The sequence below is a fragment of the Denticeps clupeoides genome, chromosome 5, assembly GCF_900700375.1.
Source record: "Denticeps clupeoides chromosome 5, fDenClu1.1, whole genome shotgun sequence".
NCBI lineage: Eukaryota > Metazoa > Chordata > Actinopteri > Clupeiformes > Denticipitidae > Denticeps > Denticeps clupeoides.
The window spans coordinates 19662773-19684069 of NC_041711.1; the positions used below are offsets into that span (position 1 = coordinate 19662773).

General features: G+C 43.3%; 4 protein-coding genes across 12 annotated transcripts; 1 reads left to right on the top strand and 3 right to left on the bottom strand.

Annotated features, from left to right (window-relative positions):
* Positions 1–281: 281 nt before the first annotated feature.
* nsun3 (NOP2/Sun RNA methyltransferase 3) lies at positions 282–3948 on the bottom strand. The gene is made up of 6 exons (XM_028981574.1): positions 3723–3948; positions 3274–3356; positions 2830–3170; positions 2588–2742; positions 1199–1323; positions 282–555 (listed from the first exon to the last, which is right to left on the bottom strand). Exons 1-6 carry the CDS (start codon positions 3816–3818, stop codon positions 288–290), a joined length of 1068 nt encoding a protein of 355 aa, XP_028837407.1. The 5' UTR covers positions 3819–3948; the 3' UTR covers positions 282–287.
* Positions 3949–4715: 767 nt separating this feature from the next.
* On the bottom strand, positions 4716–10074 carry arl13b (ADP-ribosylation factor-like 13b). Of its 7 annotated transcripts, XM_028981571.1 has the most exons (11): positions 9081–9354; positions 8838–8965; positions 8593–8663; positions 7973–8222; positions 7766–7871; positions 7346–7548; positions 7024–7138; positions 6768–6933; positions 6547–6666; positions 6147–6215; positions 4716–5588 (listed from the first exon to the last, which is right to left on the bottom strand). In XM_028981571.1, the coding sequence occupies exons 3-11, from the start codon at positions 8645–8647 to the stop codon at positions 5512–5514; spliced, it is 1161 nt and encodes a 386-aa protein (XP_028837404.1). In that variant the 5' UTR covers positions 8648–8663; positions 8838–8965; positions 9081–9354; the 3' UTR covers positions 4716–5511. The 7 variants fall into 7 exon arrangements, with proteins under 7 accessions (XP_028837404.1, XP_028837400.1, XP_028837399.1 ...); XM_028981567.1 differs by lacking the exons at positions 8838–8965; positions 9081–9354 and adding an exon at positions 9471–10074; XM_028981566.1 differs by lacking the exon at positions 8838–8965 and having other exon boundaries at positions 9105–9358.
* Positions 10075–10690: 616 nt separating this feature from the next.
* znf654 (zinc finger protein 654) lies at positions 10691–18878 on the bottom strand. 3 transcript variants are annotated; one of them, XM_028982066.1, is made up of 9 exons: positions 18794–18878; positions 17752–17897; positions 17513–17594; positions 17284–17419; positions 16771–16973; positions 16526–16662; positions 15532–15673; positions 11902–15421; positions 10691–11815 (listed from the first exon to the last, which is right to left on the bottom strand). In XM_028982066.1, the coding sequence occupies exons 5-9, from the start codon at positions 16912–16914 to the stop codon at positions 11805–11807; spliced, it is 3954 nt and encodes a 1317-aa protein (XP_028837899.1). In that variant the 5' UTR covers positions 16915–16973; positions 17284–17419; positions 17513–17594; positions 17752–17897; positions 18794–18878; the 3' UTR covers positions 10691–11804. The 3 variants fall into 3 exon arrangements, with proteins under 3 accessions (XP_028837899.1, XP_028837898.1, XP_028837897.1); XM_028982065.1 differs by having other exon boundaries at positions 16771–16970; positions 18703–18853; XM_028982064.1 differs by having other exon boundaries at positions 18703–18853.
* Positions 18879–19529: 651 nt separating this feature from the next.
* cldng (claudin g) lies at positions 19530–20346 on the top strand. The gene has a single exon (XM_028979376.1). It carries the CDS (start codon positions 19714–19716, stop codon positions 20344–20346), a length of 633 nt encoding a protein of 210 aa, XP_028835209.1. The 5' UTR covers positions 19530–19713.
* The last annotated feature ends 951 nt before the right edge of the window (positions 20347–21297 follow it).

Below are 21297 nucleotides of genomic sequence, written 5' to 3' on the forward strand. Positions count from 1 at the left end.
TTCCAAGTCTGATAAATTCTCTGTATTTCATTCTTCTTGTAATTTATATCCTGCATTAAGGAACCATATAAATGGCATCCAAAATCAATCTCTGCAAATAGCAGAAAATCAAAGGTTTGATGTTCCTACAGAGGTCTCTTAAGAGGATTTTGAACCTCCCTCGCCACTCACACACAATCACAAACAAATGTACTGTATTACAAACGGGTTTTTAAAAGTAGTTTATTTAAAACATTATTTAATAAAGCAATATAGTAACTGAACCAACAGCGACTGCACAAGTGATTTCAATGGGTTCTCTTGAGTTGGGCCACGAACATAGGTCCCCACGTTCGCCCATGGTCTGGGACCACCAGTAGCCCAGTGCTGGTGATGGGGGAGGCAAATGTAAAGTGTTCTGAGAGCGGCATGGCAATATCCTCTTCCAGGCTCCGAGGTTCCACTCCTGGGCAGGAATTTAAGATTGCCTCCACCACAGCATGGTTTTCAGCATGGGACAGAGTACAGGTGGAATAGACCACTGTCCCTCCCGGGCGAACTGCAGTCAGGGCCGAACTGTCAAAAAAAAAAAAAAAAAGAAAGAGTAATATATCCAGGGACTGATTTTTGCCTCAGTTGCATGTAGTTAATGTTTTCTAACGTTTTATGTAAAACATACATAAAACATACTTGCTAGCACGCTTGCTTGTTAGATATGCATACATGCTTGTTAACTTTCTGTATACTGGAGAGAAACTACCATCCCAATCCTTATTGTTAATGTGGAATCATTTGAGCTTTAGATGGGTTTTAAAGGGGGGGTGCCCAAGGTAGTGACTGACAGTTCTCATGCACCCTACTTGCTCATTTAAGGTGATAGAAAGCAGCTCTTGTCAATACATCATCACACGCACGTGTAGTGCAAGGTCTTTGCTCATAATACACCTTGTTCACAGGCAATCAGCAGACATCACAAACACAATCTCACATTCCCTACCACACCAAATGTAAGATTACGCTCAGCCAAACGTACAGCACCGCAGAGGGCAGGCTGACTGCCCAATGAACTCGTCAACTTGAGCTGACAGGCGAACCCTGAGAATTTTACACCCATACATCTCTCTTCGGTAGCCATGGATCACGGAGGCGTTTGATAAATTATTGATAACGATCAAACTTGTCCAAGGAAGACTTGTCTGTGTGAGCGTCACTCACATACCTGAGCAGCTCCATCTGCAGCTGGGGCAGTCGCCCCTCCCTTTCCTTCAGCCATACCGCCCCCTGCTGGGTATTAGGGGCGTACAGCCAGCTCCGGTCATTGGAACAGGGGGCGTCCACCAGCACCTGAGGGAGGAGGTAAAAAGGAGAACGGAGCGAATTAACACTAAACCAAACTATGTCTCACAAATCCCACCTTAGACAGAAATCAGACAGTGATTACTCAAAGGGAGTAGAAGTACCTAGATTATCACACACAGAGATTCTCTCCCACTGAGCCTCTCCTGAGGCACAGAGTGAAAGTTTTATTTCTGGCCATGCAATCAGAAAGACAATGTTAAAGATGATCACGAAAAAAAAAAAAAAACAGAACAAGAGTGTCTGCGGACGGTTAATCCCATCAATTAATATTCAAAATCCATCTAATCGCAAATTAACAAGCCCCAATTTCCATAATCATATGATTAAATGAATGTGGTTATGAAAATCTTGTGCAGGGCGGAGGCAGATGAGTTTTTAATCTCAGAGTAAATGGCCATGATGCTGAAGGACTGCCTATTCGGCAGAACCAGGGAGCTGTGGGAGTCAGCACAGTTTAGGGACAAAGGGGTCATCTATCACTGAACGCTGAAAGCCTTCACAGATAAAGTTAAAAGACTGACACCTGGTGGACAACATCTCACATGACAAGGAAACGGACAAGTTTCCAGTTTTTTTAGGTTTATGGTTATTTTCAAAAAACCTATATCCTGTCATCATGCACAACAGGGGTCTCTATTATGTATGGACCAAAATGAAAAGTTTGGGCAAAAACAAAGAACCCTGGAAATGCTTGGTCAAAAGTTGAGACCAAAACTCTATGCTATTGTTCGCACCATTATGGCTGGGACTGTATGTACTTATCTCAATATTGTAAATGCATTGCAATTGCGCTCATTAATATTCATACTTCAAAACTATGAAATATTTATTGAGCAATGAATTCCAACAGAAACATTCAAACAATGCACAATTTAAAATAAAATTCCAAGTAAAATACTTGGCCCCATCTTGAATAGCCCACGGGTCTTTAACAGACTGCTGGATCTAAATATGCTGAAAGACTGTAAATCTAAATATCTACCCTTTACTTATAGAAAACATCCAGCAAGGCGGCGATCCAACAGCTTCTGCGCACAACGCGGCCAACGTAGAATTCTGTGGCATTTTGTGCGTTAACCCTAGTCTCTAGTCTGGGAGCTTCATCCCATCTTTCCAAGCCTTTCTATTGATGGGATAATTAATTAAATAGAATAAGACAAAAATCCATGGTCAGTAAACTATGCAGCAAATTAACATTAAGTCAGTGTAATCACTGCCTCGCGATTAAGAAGTGCAAGGCCGCCCTTACCTTGTCATACTGTCCCTTTTGAGAGTGACCAATGACTCTCCCATCCAGATTGGTCACCTTCAGTCGGTCAGCCTGAGTAGGGGGGACAAACGACTCCAGGGTTTTTTGCAGCCAAATAAACCGGCGATTATCCAGCTCATTACAATGCAGCAGACCTAAACGCAAATAAAGCAACTGAATAATTGCTGGAACACTGTGAGTCCCGACAGCATTTTACAGCAAAATAAATCCAGTGCACACACCAGGACTGGCACTCTGCAGGACGGCCACAGCCTTCCCTCCCGGAGCTGAACACAGATCCAGAACCTTATCTCCATCTCTCACACCCAGGGCCAACACAGGGAGCAAAGAGGCTGCATTCATGAGAAAATAATCCTTCAGGCAACCTGCATTGTGAGCCTGAGTGGAGAGACGCACAGGGCCTTCATGGACAAGACACTGCAGAGAGCCTGTGCCGACGGCAGAGCAGGGCAGAAGGCTGGAGTATCCCAGCTCCAGGAGAGTCTGCCGAAGGTCGGGCAGATCCGCGAAACGGTTTAGCATCACCCCATACTGCCAGCAGCCTGGGTTCATCAGCACAGACCTGTCACAAGGGAGGGAGTCTCCGTCTAAGCAATACACCAATACGAAGATCTTCTGAGGGATTCAGCTCATGAATATTATTCATGAGGCTGCACTGGACTCACCTTGCGTTGGACCACAAGCTGCCAAGCTCCTTTCCATACTGAGCGTCGAAATGGTCCAATACGGCTTGACAAACCTGCCTCTTCTTTATATATAGATTTAAAAAAACATTAGCAAGATCGTATATTATCAGTCATGTCGGCACCATCTTAATGAAAGAGCACTGCCTTATGAAAACCAACTATACATTACAACCAATCACAGAATCCATGAGCTAAAGCCAGGAACAGGGCCGTGGACAGTTTCAGTAAATATGTAATATTTCCCAGCTTTAAAAAGCAGCATGCAATACAAATCATACTGTGAGTGAGTCAGGACTTCATCCCGATATTGTCCTCAATTTTGAATACCCCACATGCACGGTCTTGGGGTACAGTTCTGGGTACGACAGCAGTGTTAAATCTGATCATAAATGTGCGCCAGATCGGCCTCGGACTGCCACTAAACTTACTTTCCTCGGCAGAACAAGCTGAGGGAGCGCAGCTCCGCGGCAGAACCCGCTCCCACGGCCTCCCCAGAGCAGCGGGCACCGGGCCGCGCACACCATCACAAACCCCCGGTCGCCCGGGAGACACGGTCCGTCTCCAACATCTGTCCGTGCACCGCAGCGAGCGCGCAACGACAGTTCCTAGCTGCCGTGGGAGCAGTAGCGGGACGTGAACCCAACTGATGACCAATTACACTGTGAAAGTGGGGTGAGCGTCATTATGACACCTCTGCATTAAACCCAGCACCATTAGCGAGCAGGGGGCAGACGTAGAAGGCGTGGGGACCCCGCGGACCTTGGCGGTTCGGGGTTTGAACCCGCAACCATTCGATTATGAATCCGCTTGCTTACCCGCTAGGCGACCACTGGCCCGCACCCTAAATCCCACAAGAACGCAACAGGAAAATCTTGCAAAGACCTTTACTGCCACGATTCCCCAAAAGATAAACTATCACATAGATATCGAGAATTTTTTACATTTTCAAGCTGAAATTAATACTACCTCCGCAGTTACGTCAAAATATCTTTAATGTGACAGGTGTTTTAAAAAAAAAAAAAAAAAATCTACAAGAAATGAGCCTATACGGACAGTAGCATGACAGTAGCAATGTACCAATTGCTTAGTTAAAAAAGATAATAATTAGGTACAAATGTGACGTTACAATAATCATTTTAAAAAAAAAAGTCTTATTAAACATAGTGTACTGAAAACGTGGTTCAAGACCTAAATCCTTATGAATTACATTGATTTGAGGCACATCATCTTCTGTCACCACCATCAAACTATCTGAAGTTTAAAATAATATTGATATTATAAAGCCATATGCAGGAAGATTTAACTGTCCGTTTTAACTATAAATTTCTTGACAAAGTTGGCTTAAAACTCTTTTATAATAATAAAAGGCCCCTCCTGACATGTAATGTGAAGGCAGCAGAAATTTCAGACACAGAGCATAATTAAAACATACATGCACATCTTATTCAAAATAGAATCAGATCAGAATAATAAAAAAAAATTAATGTGATAAACATAGGAAGACGTGGAAAGGTATGTACCACATGAACATTCTTTTAGCCCCCAAATAAACATGTACAATTTTTTTAAAATATGAAAAGCATTCTCAGTAAGCTTTGCATGTTTTGCCACATTTGCTATATTCTAATTGAGCAACATCATATAGATAAATTGATCATTAAAAAAACATTATGGAGTGTAGCAGGTGGCTGTAGAGAAAATGTGCAAATAAAACCAAGTTTATTTGCAGATTTGCATAATCACAGTTTTATGTTGAGTGTTGTAGTAGTGTGATAAGTAACCTGTCCTGTCACTGGTGTTTAATACTGTCTGGAGAATAGTTCAATCCAAGGGAAGAGCAACGTCATAAAGGAAGGAGCACTTCCCCCCCCACACACACACACAATTCACAGAAAAATATACGTTTTATAAGCTTTTCATTCCCAAAGTACTGTGAGTACAGTATATTACATATATCGAGCCGCATCTGAACATCTCCCACGGGAAAATTTGAGCCCTGTGACAGGTCCTCCTTCAGTCATTGGCTATTTGGTTTCCAGGAAAATACATCTCTGCATTGCTGATTGGCTGCAAGTTACGGTGTCCATGCAGTCTGGTGTGATGGGAACTTCTTTTCTGTGCCCCTCTAGACAGCTCGCACTTGGGAAAAAGAAAAGGGGGAAAAATAAAAATGTAAAATTCATGGAAATGAAAGAGTGAAATGGTGAGAGGGTTCAGTTAGGAAATGACATCATGTGTGTCGCTGTTAGGCCTCTGTCTGATTGCTACAGGAGGGAGGGGCTTCCCATAAAAATCTGCCAATAGGAGAGAGAGGAGGAAGAGAAGGTGAAACACATTTATAACATCAGCTGTTGAATTACTGTTGAATCTAAAAATGTATTGATGAAAACACATTTATGAACATACTTAAACGAATTAACAGCTTCAGTTACCCACCCCAGACATACACTTACACTGTTAGATAACAGGAAGCACAAAGTCATGCATGTATTACAGGAATCACGTGAGCAATATTAATGAAAAAAACTGCACATGCGACTCCAGCTAGATTAGAAAAAGGAAATGGGATTTCATGCCGTTAGTGACTTTTCACAAGTGTTGCAGGCCATTGGGTATTCAAGGAGACAGATGGGAAAATTTGTTTTTGTGGAGAACCCAGACATTCCAAGACAAATGCTGTAGGTGCAAACACAATTAAGACAAGACATAAAAAACACACACACACACACACACACACACAATGAGTTGGCTGATAAAGCAAAAAAAGGGGAAAAACAACGGATAAAGCCGAAGACACGACCATGTTAGTGGTGAACATGCTGACACATGGCAGATTAAGTGATCCTGTTTACCAGAATGTCTTGTATCGCTGAGTGGTTCAAGTTTGGGAAGTCTAGAAACTTTGGGAGTAGCCCATCCAACTACAAACAAAAAAGTAAAAAAAAAAAAAAAAAAAAAAGTGACATGAAGGATTAAAAAAAACTAAATAATAAAATACAGATTTCAGTGATAAATAGTTTGATGTTCGATAGAGAATTTTGATAAAGGACATGTTTATTTAGTTTTGAGATTATCCGGGGCTCTGTTCTGATATGTCACTTATGCTATTTTCTATTAGTTGCTATTTTAGCTCCTCAGATGGTTTAAAAGGAGAACAAGAGGGATTCTTTTCAAAGCACACAACATGCATCAAGCATTCTGTACCAATTCAACCTTTTTTATTAAATACAAATGGTATTTTATTGAATTTACCTGGAGGTGGAGGAGGCGTGGGGCTCTCTGCTGGGACCTCCTCAGTTTTAAGGGGGTCTATCCTGTGTTTTCGTTTCAACCTCAGTTTTATGACTTTCTTTTTTGTCTGGTCCACTTGACCTAAGGAGAAACATCTTTTTAAAACTGTTGGCTACACAACAAGTAAGCCAATTTCATTCAGTTGGAAATATTGCAATAACGGTTCGGAGCAGAATACTTACCTGACTCTATGCTTTCCGGAGTCTGTCTCTGACTCTCCTGCTCTTCCTCTTCATCTTCCTCATCTACAGCTTCTTCTTGTTGAGATGGCTGGGCTCTTCTCTCCTCATTACTAACCACATGACAGTCTTCCCTTTTCTTCACCTCCTTTTTAAGTTTATCCTCATTCTGCAGACACAAGGTGAATCAACAACACAGAATAACATTCAGCATGTCCACAAAAGAGTGTAAAGAGCATAATTATTCTGCTTCGCTCACCTCAGTAATAACCGTAGAAATTGGTTGGAATGGGTTGGACATATTGATATTTTCGGCATCCTCCTCTTGTATTGGCCTTCCTTCTCGCTCTGCCTCCTCTCGCTCCAGCCTGTCTCTGTTGGGAAGAAAGGAATGCATGGAAATGAAACAATTCATTTGAATGGACAACTTCACTCAAAATAAGAAAAATTAAAACAAAAGAAAAAGTACATTTTAAAATTGCAATTGCTTTGATATTGAAGATGAAGCTTTAAAAATATATATAATAATATATAAAGCATTGACTCTAAAAAGTCAAATTTTCTGCTGCTGGTTTCCTGACCTTTCCTCCCGGATACGTCGAACCCTTTCTGCCCTTTCCTTCTTGTCCTGTTCCTCCTGAGCTCTCTGTTCTGCCGTGTCCTTCTGAACCCGTTCAGTTATCGCCTCATAGTCCTTGGCGATACTGTTAAGGAGCCAGTTCAATCCATTCTTGATTGACTTGTCGACCTTTTTTCCGTACCCAATAACAGCCGAGCAAGGTTCCTGAAAAGACACAAAAAGGCATGTCCAACCCACAATTTATTTTAATTTACTGACTGCTGACACAAACATAAAGTTTACTAGGCAAGATACACGAACATGGCTAATTTCAATTTCAAACGAAAAAACCATGCTTTTACATTACACATGAACATCTTAAAAAGCTGAATTTACCAATTAAAAAAAGTCATGTTTAGTATACAGATTAATATAAACTCACAATCTGACATAGACACTTGTTCTCGTTGACAAGCTTCTCCAACGAAAGGCTCTCAATGATGTCGGCCTCAGCCAGTGCTCCATCCTGATCCTGCTTATTGGCCAAGCTGGGGGCAGGACAAAACAGGCAAGAGAATGTCTACCGCTCACCGAACACAACGCAGCAAGAAGTGTGTGGCTCATTGGTGTACATCGGTGTACATCTTACACAAGAACGGGCTTCCCGGCAATCCGTGGATGCCGTAAGACCTCGGCCATCGTGTCTCTTGTCTCCTGGATGCGCTGGACATCACTGGAGTCCACCACAAACACAACACCATAGGACTCGGAGTAGTAGTTCTTCCAGATGCCACGGATCCTTTTTCCTCCTCCCAGGTCAAATATGGTGACCTCAAACTTGCCCTGTTTCAGGTCCACCTTGGAAAAGCCCACTGTGGGGGCCACGTCCACTGGGCTTTCTGAGAGCCACGAAGATACCCACATCAGACATATATAATTACAGGTATTTTTCCACTTCAGACCATATTCTGGATATAGGAGTGATATGAAGATATGAAAGAATAATAGGACCTTGCACAGTTTTTGTAAATACCGTTACAATATAAAGTTGTCAGTGTACAGCTTGTATAACTGAGATACTATTATTCTTATATGTGCTACTGTTTTTTTGCTGGTCATATCTTGAACTGTCCACATCCTGCCGTGACAATGTAAATTTCCCATTTGTGGGACGAATAAAGGATCATCTTAGTGTACATTTAGTGTTCCCTCAAAAAAAAAGTACACACACAGCCATTAATGGGGAGTCGATCCCAAAGACACACTTACCTCCTTGAATGCCTCTGACTGTAGCGGTCTTCCCAGCGTTGTCCAACCCAACCATAACAAGTGTCACTTTTCTGCATTCGCAAAAAGAAAATCAAAAATAAGAGACAAGATTTCCCCCCACCCCATTTTCCATAATTGATGCAGACAGTGAGACGCCATAACAACACCGTGGCCTAAGACCCATGACCCTAAAATCCACACATCTAGAGAATGCTAAGAAGGGCTTAGATGGCAGACTAGCACACAGGGATATGAAGAGATTTGGTGAGTCAGCAGGAGTCCGAGCTGGTGGTGTTAGGGCGCCTGCCTGGACGCGCCACACATGACTGTTTAGGTTAGGTGGTCCTGTGATAACCTGAAACGGCAGCCATGCCTAAAGCAGACAGACAGCAGATAAACAAATAAAAACTCGGAAAAGAAAAAAAAAAAAAAAAATGCACGAGAACTCCACCCTCTAAAGAAATTGCCCTGGGTACCCTCTCACTCACTCAACACACGGCCTGGATACTTAACTACGGCATTTCCGCCGCAAGGACATCAAGCGCACTATCCAGGTGACGGTCCTCTGCAGCCAGGACGCCTTCATGAAGAGAGACGCTGCGGCCGGACCGCCAGCGCACAGACACCTCAGCCCTGGTGCCACGGGCTGGGATTAGCGAGGGATTTCCACTCACCTCCAGCAAATCAGTGACCCGGGACCGAGAGGGTGCCAGCCAATGGCACCCCGGGGTGGCAGTTCAGACTTTACTCAATGCTGCCACCGAGAGTTAGACTAATGGGACATCTTCATGATATTAAATATATATATATATAGAGAGAAATTATATTGATATTAAATGACAGAACTTTTGCCAAAGTTACGGAAGCCACACGCTCACCTGGCGGGCTCACGCCAGCGTTTCAGCCAGCTGCAGCAGTTCGCCATCAGACTGAACATCGCAGTCCCGTCTCAAAGCCGCTCATCAAGTCGGTCCAATGAGGCCACTCTCGCCGCGTCGCCCATACGTCTGGTGTGGAGGTTCGAGCGGACCGAATCCCGTGAAGAACCCGCCGCGACGTCGCGCCCAGCTGTCTTCGCCCCTTCTTCAAGGTCTTGTCCACTTGTGGCGCGGCTGGCGGTGCATTTTCCGTCCGCGGTTCCGCGTCAAACCAGAACCGCCGCTCCGGCGCACCTTACTCTGCCCGTGTAGCTGGTTTATGGCGCGGGCTTCGGTTCCACTTTAGGTCGCTTGTTCTTGCGAGTGCGCCGCGCGGCTAAAGGGCTAACGCTACTAGTAGACGCCGCTAAAGTCTCGACATAATAAAACGAGAACAGACGGACGGCGGCCGAGAACGAGGCACGTCGGGAGCGCTCCGTGGCTCCGTCCAGACGGGCCGCTTTCCGTTCTCTACGCGCCTCTGCGAACCGGCTCGCCGCAACTCGGCTCCCATCTACAGATAGCGGGGTCGCTAAATCCCTGTTTGTTTACGCTGCTATGGCTGCGTATGAGGAGCTCTTTTCGGCGGGGAAACAGCGACACCCCACGGGCTCCTGCGGAATAAGCGATGGTCAAGAAGATGGGGTTTACTTTACTTTGCAGACGCTTTTATCCAAAGCGACTTACAAGGAGAAGACAGCAGCAATTCTCATTCGGTTTCCATATAGTGTGAGTTACAAAGCAAAGAGCCCTGATAAGGCCTAATTTGTTCTCTGCATTTAACCCATCACCCTGAGTGAGCAGTGGGCAGCCATGACAGGCGGTGTTTTGCTCAGTGGATCGGGATTCGAACCAGGAACCTTCTGATTACAGGGCCGCTTCCTTAACTGCTAGGCCACCAGTGCCCCAAATTCTCATTTGGTTTCCATTGATTGTGAGTTACAAAGCTAAGGCCTAACTTGTCAAGAATAGAACATTCTAGGGAATTGTTAGGTGCTAGAGGAGTGTGCATGTGTGTGCGTTAAGACTCGTTTAAAATACTTTTTAAACAAGTGAGTTTTCAAAAGCATGTTTAAATAGCACACACATTCATTTCAAATCACTATTTTTTTATTCAGAACAAAAAGAAAATCTTATATATAAACCCCACCCAATTATATGCAATTCAAACTCTTCAAACATTTATATTTACAATGTTGTTTTTTTTTTTTTTTAATTGAATAAATAAATTTATCGCTGTTGCTTGACAAACAGCTAAATGAGTTGTCATTTTTTTCCTTTATTTACAGACATTACTTGAAAAGGTATTAACTGACAAATGTTTTATAAAAATTATTCACAAACCATTCAATGTAACCGAACCCGAGCTTCAGCACGTCAAAACCAAAATGTACTGCAGATAATAGCTCCTCATACATCTCCATGGTTGCCAGACAAGGACTTTCCTCAGCGCACACATATAATACAAGAACGATGTTGGGAACCAGTAATTTAAAAAAGTTAAATATATAAATGTATATTCATAGAATAACTTTTTATCCTAGACTTTTATGAAGAGTAGATCATTTTGTAGAGCATGGCCCTAACAACACTAAAGACAAAGGATTTAAAAAAAAAAAAAAAAAAAACATTTAAAAAAAATTCCACTGAGGGCACATTTACACTGAAAACTTATGCACACATTGTACTGCAACTGACCATCTTGAATAAATGAAACAAAAAGCAAATGACTTAAATGAGCGCTCAGGCCATATGCGGAAGCACTCTGCCCTATACAGAAAGGACATAATAAACTTTGGCACTGTGGACAGGTCCAAATACACTTCCATTAGGGCGTACATTAATCACATGCTGGCAAATGTCACCAGTCAGAAAAAAAACTGGAGGTCATGAGAGCATGCCAGGGATGTTTCAGAATGGTGCACATATGTACAGTGATGGCATTTTAATAAATAACTGTCCATCAAGACAATTTGATAAAAGGCATTATTAAGAATGATTAAGGGACATACCTGACAATGTGAGTGATTCACACACTGAAGAATATATTAGTGTCTTAAGACAAATAGAATTTTTAACAAAATAGAAAAATACAAATCAGTGTTGAGCAGGGGGTAACAAAAAAAAAATCAATAATATGCAACTATGTTTTTTTGTTTTTTATTTCTAGGTTTACTCCAAACCCAATGTTTTTGTCTTCTTTCTTTAGCGAAGATCACGTTATCCCCAAATGGAGTGCAAATGTCTTGAAGGCTCCTCACCGCAGTTTTATCTCCTTCCTCTCAGACAAAATGCCTAAAAGCCACCTGGTCAAGGAGAATTTTTTTTTTTTATCAAAAGAAGCACAGGAGCAAATGTCAAGCCAAGAAATGAAACATCCACCTTCACCTACCTTCGTCATCTGAATCAAACCCAAAAAAAGATGTGCACTTCTTCAGCGTGAGATGTGCCTGCAGCTCCTCATCACTGGCAAATGTGATGAAACACTTAGGGCAGTGGCGCCTCTGAGAAGCACCAGAACTTTCTGAGGTCTGCGCAGCAGAAGGGAAGTGACTGTTACTGTTACTGTTACTGTTATGGCTCTTCCTTCGTTTTGGCATACTGATGAACCTTTCGTCAAGGTACGCGCAAGGGGAAGGTCGCACAAATGGCTTCGAGCCCTTAGCCCCCTGGGATGGGTCATCCTGTTCCTTAACCAATTTAGTGGGCGTTCCGTCCTTACTTCCACTGTGTCCATTAACAACGTTCTTCTGTACTTTGCTACTAGCTTCGGAGCCAGTCACCATCCCCAAACTACTTTTTTCTTTTGCCCCAGTGTGATTGGAAGAGTCTTCATCAGCACAATTTGCTGTAATTGGTTCGGGAAGCCTTGCAACCAGAGCAGGCTGTTGTAAATGCTCTGGGGGTGTCTGTAAGGCTCCTGTTTTTTTCTTCACCTCTCCATTAGTTGCCAGGATGGCCATACCATTGCAACTGTAATGTCGCCGCTCGTGCCTCTGCAGGTCCATCATCTGTCCAAATGTCTGAGAGCACCCAGTGAAGCAACAGTGCAATACGAGATTTGGGTGAACCTTCATGTGGTCGCGAAGCTGTACCAGAGTCCGGAACCTTTCAGTACAACGATGATGGGGACAGTGGTGCCGGAGAAGGTCTTTGTGCCGGTCCATATGATCCAAGTAATGCCGAAAGCTATTGAACTTTCTTAAGCAAAATGCACATTTGCCCTCTCCATAGCGGAAAGCAAGTTTAAAGCATTTCAAATCATTTGGGTGCTCTTGAAGCAGGTGGTCGAGAATCGAAACGCCTCTTGAAAATAAGGGTCTCTCGCATCCCTCAAATGGACAGGGCACAGTTTCTCCTCCTACAGAGCTCCTCTTCTCTTCTAGTGATGTCTGTACTACAGTCTTCACCTTTTCTAGTGCCTTCAGTGAGTCCGTATTTCCTGCAGCTTGTGACTCTTCATCCTTTTCGGGGGTATCTTTGGGATCTAAAGGCATCTGGTCCACAATGCCCTCCTTCTCGAAAACGTGTTCTTTGTGCTCAGATTTCTCCTGCAACTCTGATTTCACTTCACTTGAAGGCCCATGTTCCGCCGGTGGTGTAATTTTTTGCTTTTTCTTTAGTTGACCATTCACCTTTTGTACATGCCTCCTAATTGCCTGTAACAAAGGTTCTACTTTTGGTTTCTTGGACTCTTTTGCCGGCTTCTTAGTATTGCTGTCTCTAACTTGTGGAGTCATTTCTTTTCGTTCCAGTCCTGAACTGGAACTAGGAATTTGTACTTCATCCACTGGTTTGTTTTTCTTCAGTTGCTGTATGTGCACATTAAAATGTTTAACAGCAGCGGCTAAATTCGTTGGTGGCTTGTCACAAAACATGCACTTGTCGGAGCGGAAATGAGCCAATGCATGCCGCCTAACATTGCCACCTTTAAACACCTTGTCACACAACCTGCAGCGGTGTGTAAAGATAGTCACTTCCTGAGATGTTTTTGGAGACATTATCTCAGGAGGTTCAAGAGAGTTCTTGGGTACCTCCTCTAGAACATGGGATGTTTCCTCTGGTTTATGAATGGTTTCTGGTGTCTGAGCAGGTACCTGAACTGCATCTTCAACTGGTACATCATCTGTAATTTGAGATGGGGCCTGAACTTCAGTCGCAAGTGGCTCCTGAACTAAGGCCTGTACTTCTTCAGTAGCTGGAGCAATGGATTCATCTTGCAGTGAAACTTGATTTGAACTAAGACAACCTTCAGCCTCCTTTACATTGACTTCTGTGTTTTCAGCGCTCACATTGGTTTCATCAGGTAGAGCATCAATATGTGGAGAAGCTTCAGAATCCTCAGCAACACCAATGTTATCATCATTAACATCAAGATCATCTTTTTCGTTTTGATCAGAGTTCTCAAGCATAGGCCTAATCTCCAAAGTTTCAATGCCTTCAAACTTTGATTCCTCATTCTGATCACATGCGCCAACCTCTGGTTTGCAGACTTCCATTAATGATTCTTCTGTGATTAAGGTAGATGTAGTCACTTCCAGGTCCATCTCCACCACACTGGTGATTTCAGACTTTTCAACTGGTTTGTCTGTTGTCTCTGACGACCTGTCATTTTCAGCATCCTTTTCAAGGACAGTATTGTCTGCTGATTCACAATCTTTCACAATTTCCAACACTTCACAGCTCTTACAATAATTATGAAACTGTCTGATGATGGAAAGCACATCTTGATCATGAATGAATCCCTGTACATCACTCTCCATCCACATGTGAAAATCACTGTCTGACACTTGTGGTAGGAGTGAGGGTTTGGATGGTTTCTGAATGAGCATCAGGTTGGAATCAGAACTGTCCTCTGAAGCAGGCGGCGAGTTTTCATCAGTGATATAAATCACCTCATTGTCGGGATGAGATATTTCCAACATTGCATCAGGTACCTGTGAGACCACCGGTTTCCCATCAGAAACGTGATCCACCGGAGCATTCAGACTATCTGTATTTTTGAGCAAGACATTATTCTTTGCTGCTCTATCGGCAGAGACTCGTTCGTATGTCTTCATCTCTGAGGGACGTTGCTGGGGCTTCCTTTCTGGTTTCGAGTCATGCCGTGGGGCACTGTTTTCTGCCTGGGACTCCTCCAACAACATCCAGCGTGGTTTCCTGCCCCTGCGTTTCATGGTCGACTTGTCAATCTTCCGAGTGAGCATCCTCTGATGCCGGTTAGTAAGCCGCCTGGCAATATTCTCCTGAGCTATGTCCAGTTGTCTGAATGAGCGACGAACAGGGTGGCCAACTGGTGCCTTGATCAATTTTGACCCTGGTTTCCGTCCTCTCCTTTTTACAGGAGGCTGAGCAGAGGACGAGTCCTCATTCTTGTCTTGATTAATCACAGTTGATGCCACCTTGACCTCAGTGTCACAGATCACAGTGACCTCATTTATGAGGTCATCAGGCAGGTCAAAGTGGCATTTGCAAGGATCTTTCACACAGTAGTTGGGCACCCACTTCTCATCCATTATTTCTGTGAGGGCAGAGTTCTCTAGTTGGCCACTCATCAGCTGGAGGCAGTTGGTCCTTAGGTTAATCATGTTCCAGAACTCGGGGTCAAAGTAGAGATCCTTCTTAAGAATCTGAAGAACATCAAAGCGGATGCTATTGCCAACAGGGCTTGCTTCAACGTGATACTCCTGGTCAGGATGGTTATACAGCAAATATACAGTCTTGTAGGACTCAACTGTGCGTTCTAAAAAGAAAACCAAGAGGGCACATGCTCGACATATTTCGAGGTCTTTAGGAAGCAGATAGGCAATGAACTTGTATATGAGAGACTTGTTGGCTGGGTCATTTTGGTGGTCAGTTTGCAGTGCTCTGATACACAGCTCCACACAAAACTTTAGACCATTCTCTCCCAACTGTGAATAATAAAAGAAGATATACGTCAAGAGTGTACAACACTGAAAGATTAATTAAGTATACATACACATTAAAGTTCTACACAGAAATTATACAGAACTAGTCTTACCTCTGATAAAATCACCTTCATGAAAGGAAATATTGACTTCACATTAGTTGCTGTGATGATCAACTGATGGCATTCTTCTAGGAAGTCCTGCTTTGATGGCTTTAATCTCAGGTGAAGTTTGCTCCATATGAAGACCAAATCCCTGTGAATGACATACACATAGCTTGGATGATCTCTGTGGCAAATCATTTTACGTAAACAACATAACTCATTTTCATAAGAATTACATATTTATTTTTTTAAAAACTATATACTGCGGCATAATTCTATAAATATGGAGTTTATGGCTATTAACTATTGCAGATTAAATTAGTTTTAGGTGGAGTTCACTAAATGTAAAAAATTGTACAAAAAAAAACAAAAAAAAAAAACAAGTCCCTTACAAAGCCTTATTTCCCAGATGTGACTGGCTGAAGTGATCTGTATTTTGCTTTCTAACCATTATTAAAATAGGCTATTTTTACCATTACAGGTTTCTTACACATTTTCACAAAAGAATTTCCATGACTTCTCAATTATATCTTGATCTTGAGCAATGATCACAATAAAAATTCTCCATGATAAGCTTTAGGCATTTTTCACCACAGACCAATTAATTGTGGCGGTGGAGGCCGGCCAACCTAACTATACCAGCATGCATTGAGAGCTACGAGTGTTAGACTAAGAGGGAAAGGAAATGAGTGGGTCAGGTGTATTTTCATGTTGTTGAATCTACAAGGTGAAGATGTAAACATCTACACCTTACAGGAACTATGTACTTCCTTATACATTCATTTGTCAATCCCATTTCAATGACTTTTCCATAACCTTATATGTTAAGTTTAGAATATGACATTTTTCAAGACCTGTAATTTATTCTTTTCCATTAAATTCCATGACTTTTCCAGGATTTTTATGACCATAAGGACCCTACCATTAACAATTACATTGTATCTACATTCAGATATATCTAGGCTTTCTTGATCCATAGCTTCCTGGATGTAGTCAAACTTACCACATGTAGTACATGTCTCCATTAGCCAGCTGCTGGGAGACAAAACCTCGACTGAGCGCCAGAAGCATCTCATCCTTTTCGTCATTTTCCAAGTTACAAATAAGCTCCACAGCTTCCTTCCCGTCAATTTCTGCAATCTAAGAGTCAATTTTAGAAAATTAGCCTGGTGTAAAAGAAAAGCAGCAACCACCAGCAGCATGCATCATGAAACCAACTGAAAAGCATAATTGAAATAAGTTCCTTACCTCTTCAAAGAGTTGATTATAGTGAGAGGCTTTCCAGAGGCAGGTCAGATAGGCCTGCTGGAAGAAGGTATGTCTGCCAATAGATGGGTGCTGACTGCAACCTTTTGAGAGTGCCATCGCCTCTGGTATCCTCTCATATGCCATAAGATAACGCACCCGCAGCTCGAAGAACTGAGCTACTTCGGAGCTCAGGTATCGGTCTACTGTACACGGAAAGTAGCAATAAGCAGCAAGTTGTAATTTTGCCATTCACATCCAGAGATAAAGATTTTCTTTGTTCTAAGTAAGCATACAGTGTGACGTGACTGAGCCCTGTCATCTAACGTCAGCGTTGTTAACACTTTTTCTCTCATACCTAGGTATGTAAAGAACCCACTTTGTTAATGAGATTTTCTTTTCAGTTTGAAAGATATTTTTGGACCTTTGTCAAAATAACATTGATACACCAACACTAGTACAGATGGAAGACTTTGTAAACAAAATGTATCAGACTCTATCACAACTTGGCCTTACCCTCTTCTCCTGGTTGCTCTGATTCTTTAAGAATGCCTTGAAGCACAGGATTAGCCCAGGGTCCACCTTCTTTGATGATCTGTCTAACCTGAAGCAGGTACACATTCTGGTATCTAACCAGATAAGAGTGGCAGTCCTAAAAAGAAGGACGAAGAAAGGGATGTACAAAATAAATAAATAAAAATCAAACTAAACAAGATCACCGGTGGGACACAGTTATATCGCTTACCTGAATACAATCAAGAATGTCTTTTAGGGGATTTTCTGGGAATTCATCCTTTCCAAAAAACAGCAAGAGTTCATACACACTCCTAGAGAGGAATGACAAACATGAAACTTAAACAAAACGAAAAAAAATAAAAGCCAGTGCCAAATAAACCGTAAAATCAACATGCAAATAGGTACAATGTCATTGACAGAAACCTGACATGAGCATATTCTAAAAAAGCAGGTAACAGTGGTACATACAGCGCAAGGCTACTCAAGGTGTACTGGACATGCTCGCAGTCGGATGGGAAGTACGCCGCTCCGTGGGCAAACGAACAGAGGGCTCTGCGAAGCACCTGTAGCTGGGGCAGAGGAAGCTGCCACTTGGACGTATGCGCTTCCACTAGCTGAAAAGGAGGAGAAGGTTTCGTTAGGACCCAGTCAGCCCTTTGACAGAAGAAGAAAAAAAACGAACAGGTACTGCTGACGATTGCAGACGGGTGAAAACACCGCAGAGGCGTAGCTGAGGAGTAGAATCAGACGTTATATATGAGGGAGGGAGAAGTGTACCGTACGTAGAGTTACTGAAAGCGTATGGAAATGAAATATTGGACACACCGGCGGAGCAATAATTGGTAGAACCTTTGCTGAAAGTCATAATTCACATAAGCTGCTAAATTGGGTAGCCCCACGCGGACAAGAATTAAAATAGTACGGCCAGGATAAGCTCTAACGTGACTAAGTAACCGATTGGATGTCACACCGTAACTTTAATTGCAATTAGAGTCACACACAAACAGAAAAAAAGTCACGACTGCGGACCACGACACTGTGAGGTGTTAAGAAGGCCAACGGGAGTTTAGCGCGCCCACGAGACGAAAACAATTCCTCGCACCACGAAGCTAGGAAACTACCCGTCTAGCCCGACACGCATTAGCACGAAAGCTAAAGTGCTCCACAGCAAGGCCGTCTGTTTTGGAATGCGTAGCGCTGAACTAAGCAGTTGCCGTTCGGCTCGGGTCGATCTCGGGAAAAATCGGGGTCGGAGCGGCTCGTCGGAAAACGAGCGACGTGTCCGCAGCTGCGTGTGCTGAGGCCAGGAGAAACAGTTTGTGATCGCCGTCTACGGGGGGGAGGGGAGCTAGCTAACTTAGCTCTTTTGGACAGAACGCATCGCGGAAAGCGGCGCGTAACAAGCCGCGGGCGCCTCACCTCGCAAAACTTCGCACAGTAAGACTTGCTCTGGTGCGCGGGCACGTCGCCGGCGCTGCTAATGAACAAATTCTGGATTTCCTCTTCAAACCTGTTTAACTCCAATTCGCTCTCTTCTTCCGCCATACTGCTTGTCCAGGCTAGCGCGTACAACGGCAGCCCCAGCCTCACCGCGAAGCGTCCCTCCTCTTTGCCTTGACGTGATTGGCGGAGCAGGGGACGGTCGGGGTTGACTGACAAGTCAAGTCGGCTCGCAATTGGCCACTCTTGCCGTTTGGTCACGCCCCCACATCCATGCGCCTATTTTCAGGTCTTCTAATTGGTGTAAATACAGCGTTGTAGCTGCCGAAAAATGATGCCCCCCTAAACAAACTTCAACTAACGACCAAGCCGGCGAACTTAGTAAAAACACGCGATGTCCCGACGTAACAGTTCTTCTTTTTTTAACATGGACATTTATTGTAAGCATGATTAAACGGATCATTTGTAACATTAATAACAGTACTGGTTCGTGCATCCAGGTACAGCATGTGCCTCCTCATCAAGCTTCGTCCTTAATTGCCCCGCCAGCTGAATCCCTAATTGCTTCAGGTGCGAGGGCGACCCGTCACCCGTCAATGTAAATGTAAATGTAAATGTCACCCCTTCATTTCCGGGGGTGCTGGTTAAATACCAGGCGCGACGCCCAGCCCGACGGCTGCGGTCTTGTCTCCCTGTTGTGCAACGCCAGTCGTCTGCAGACGGTACGTCCCTGTGTGTTTGTGCAGAAGACCTGAACGTTGCGCTTCTGTCGAGCTCTGGTCCTGTCGAGCTCTGGTCCTGTCGAGCTCTGGTCCTGTCGAGCTCTGGTCCTGTCGAGCTCTGGTCCTGTCGAGCTCTGGTCCTGTCGAGCTCTGGTCCACGTGATTGCTGGAGTACACTGTGTTAATTTCTGAATCCACGTATTATTGCTTGTAATTTGTGTTTTGCGGCCATCTCCTTACTGTTTCACTCTGTCTCTGTGTGCAGGTCATGACTATGGGGTTGCAGATCCTGGGTATGGTTTTGGGTGTCCTGGGAGGGATTGGTGCAATTCTGTCCTGCGCCTTGCCCCAGTGGACAGTCACTGCCTTCATCGGGAACAACATTGTAACGGCACAGGTTTCCTGGGAAGGCCTGTGGATGAGCTGTGTGGTGCAGAGCACAGGACAGATGCAATGCAAGGTGTACGACTCCATGCTGGCGCTGCCCCAGGAGCTCCAGGCGTCACGTGCGATCCTCGTCATCGCCATCCTTGTTACGGTGGTGGCCGTGCTTGCTGGGTTTGCTGGGGGGAAGTGCACCAACTGCTTGGCAAACGGTTCGGGAAAGTCCCGCGTTGTGCTAGTCGGAGGTGCGTTATTTATCGTTGCAGGTCTCTTGTGCCTGGTGCCCCCGAGCTGGATTGCCAACAGGGTTATTTCAGACTTCTACAACCCTCTGGTGTCCCAGTCCCAAAAGAAGGAGCTTGGTGCTGCTTTGTTCATCAGCTGGGCCTCTGCTGTGCTCCTGTTGCTTGGTGGTGGCCTCATCTGTGGTTCCGTTCCAAAAAGCAGCCCCAATAGTAACGTGGGACAATACAAGTTTTCGTCTGAGTCCTCAAAAGTTCGCACTTCGTATGCATGATTTTGGACTTTTTCTCATTTGACTTATTTTAATAAATTGCTTTTTATGTGTATATAATAAATGTGATATTTTTAAAGAAATCTTTGTATTGCTTTAATCCAACAGATGGTGCTGTTGTAGCAGTCTTTGCTTTCACTACATCTTCAATGGCATGTAGCTAGTCAAAGCACTTCCTGCCCTCTGGTTAAACCAGGTTCTCTTGCAGGCATGAACCTTGTACTCCTGATTTAACCAAGTAACGGTCCTGCATTCAGTCACTGAAACCTTTTTTTTTTTTTTTTTTTTTTTAAAAAGTGCATCTGTTACCCTGCTTAAACTGATACTATAGCACGTTACGGTTATTTTATTCAATGTGAGCTGAAGACTATATTTTTTTGTATCTGGTAAATGTTTGTTACAATCTAACTCTCTTTGATTGCAATGAGGTAGCATTAACTAAAACTTTTGAATGGGGGGAAAAAAGGGGAGAATCATTTTGTTTCCTAATGGTGTAAAGAACAAGAGTTGCCACAACTGTATGATTAGGGTAAACCTAATCATACAGGGGTGGAAAAGAAACTTATTGTAGAAAATTAGTCATTTCTGTTTGCTTCATTACTTTTGGAAAACACAACACATAATCTTCATAATTTTAGAATTTTATAGTAATAGCTGTTGCAATACATGTTGACACATCAAGGATTCTGGCTGTGAAAAATATCATGAAAGTGAAAAGTATACAGTAAAAAGGTGGACAATTACTTGGGCACACAGTAAAAGAAGGGCATTGCACAAAATAATCAGTTTCACATATTTCTGTATGACTAGAGGCAGGATGTGCCTATAAAACATACTAAATACTTTGATTTCAGATCTTGTGGAAGTCTCATGGTAAAACCTAATTGTGTAGGACACAAATATTGCAAACATTCATACAATCTCAGTTTTACTCAAAGAAGAGCAAAATATTTA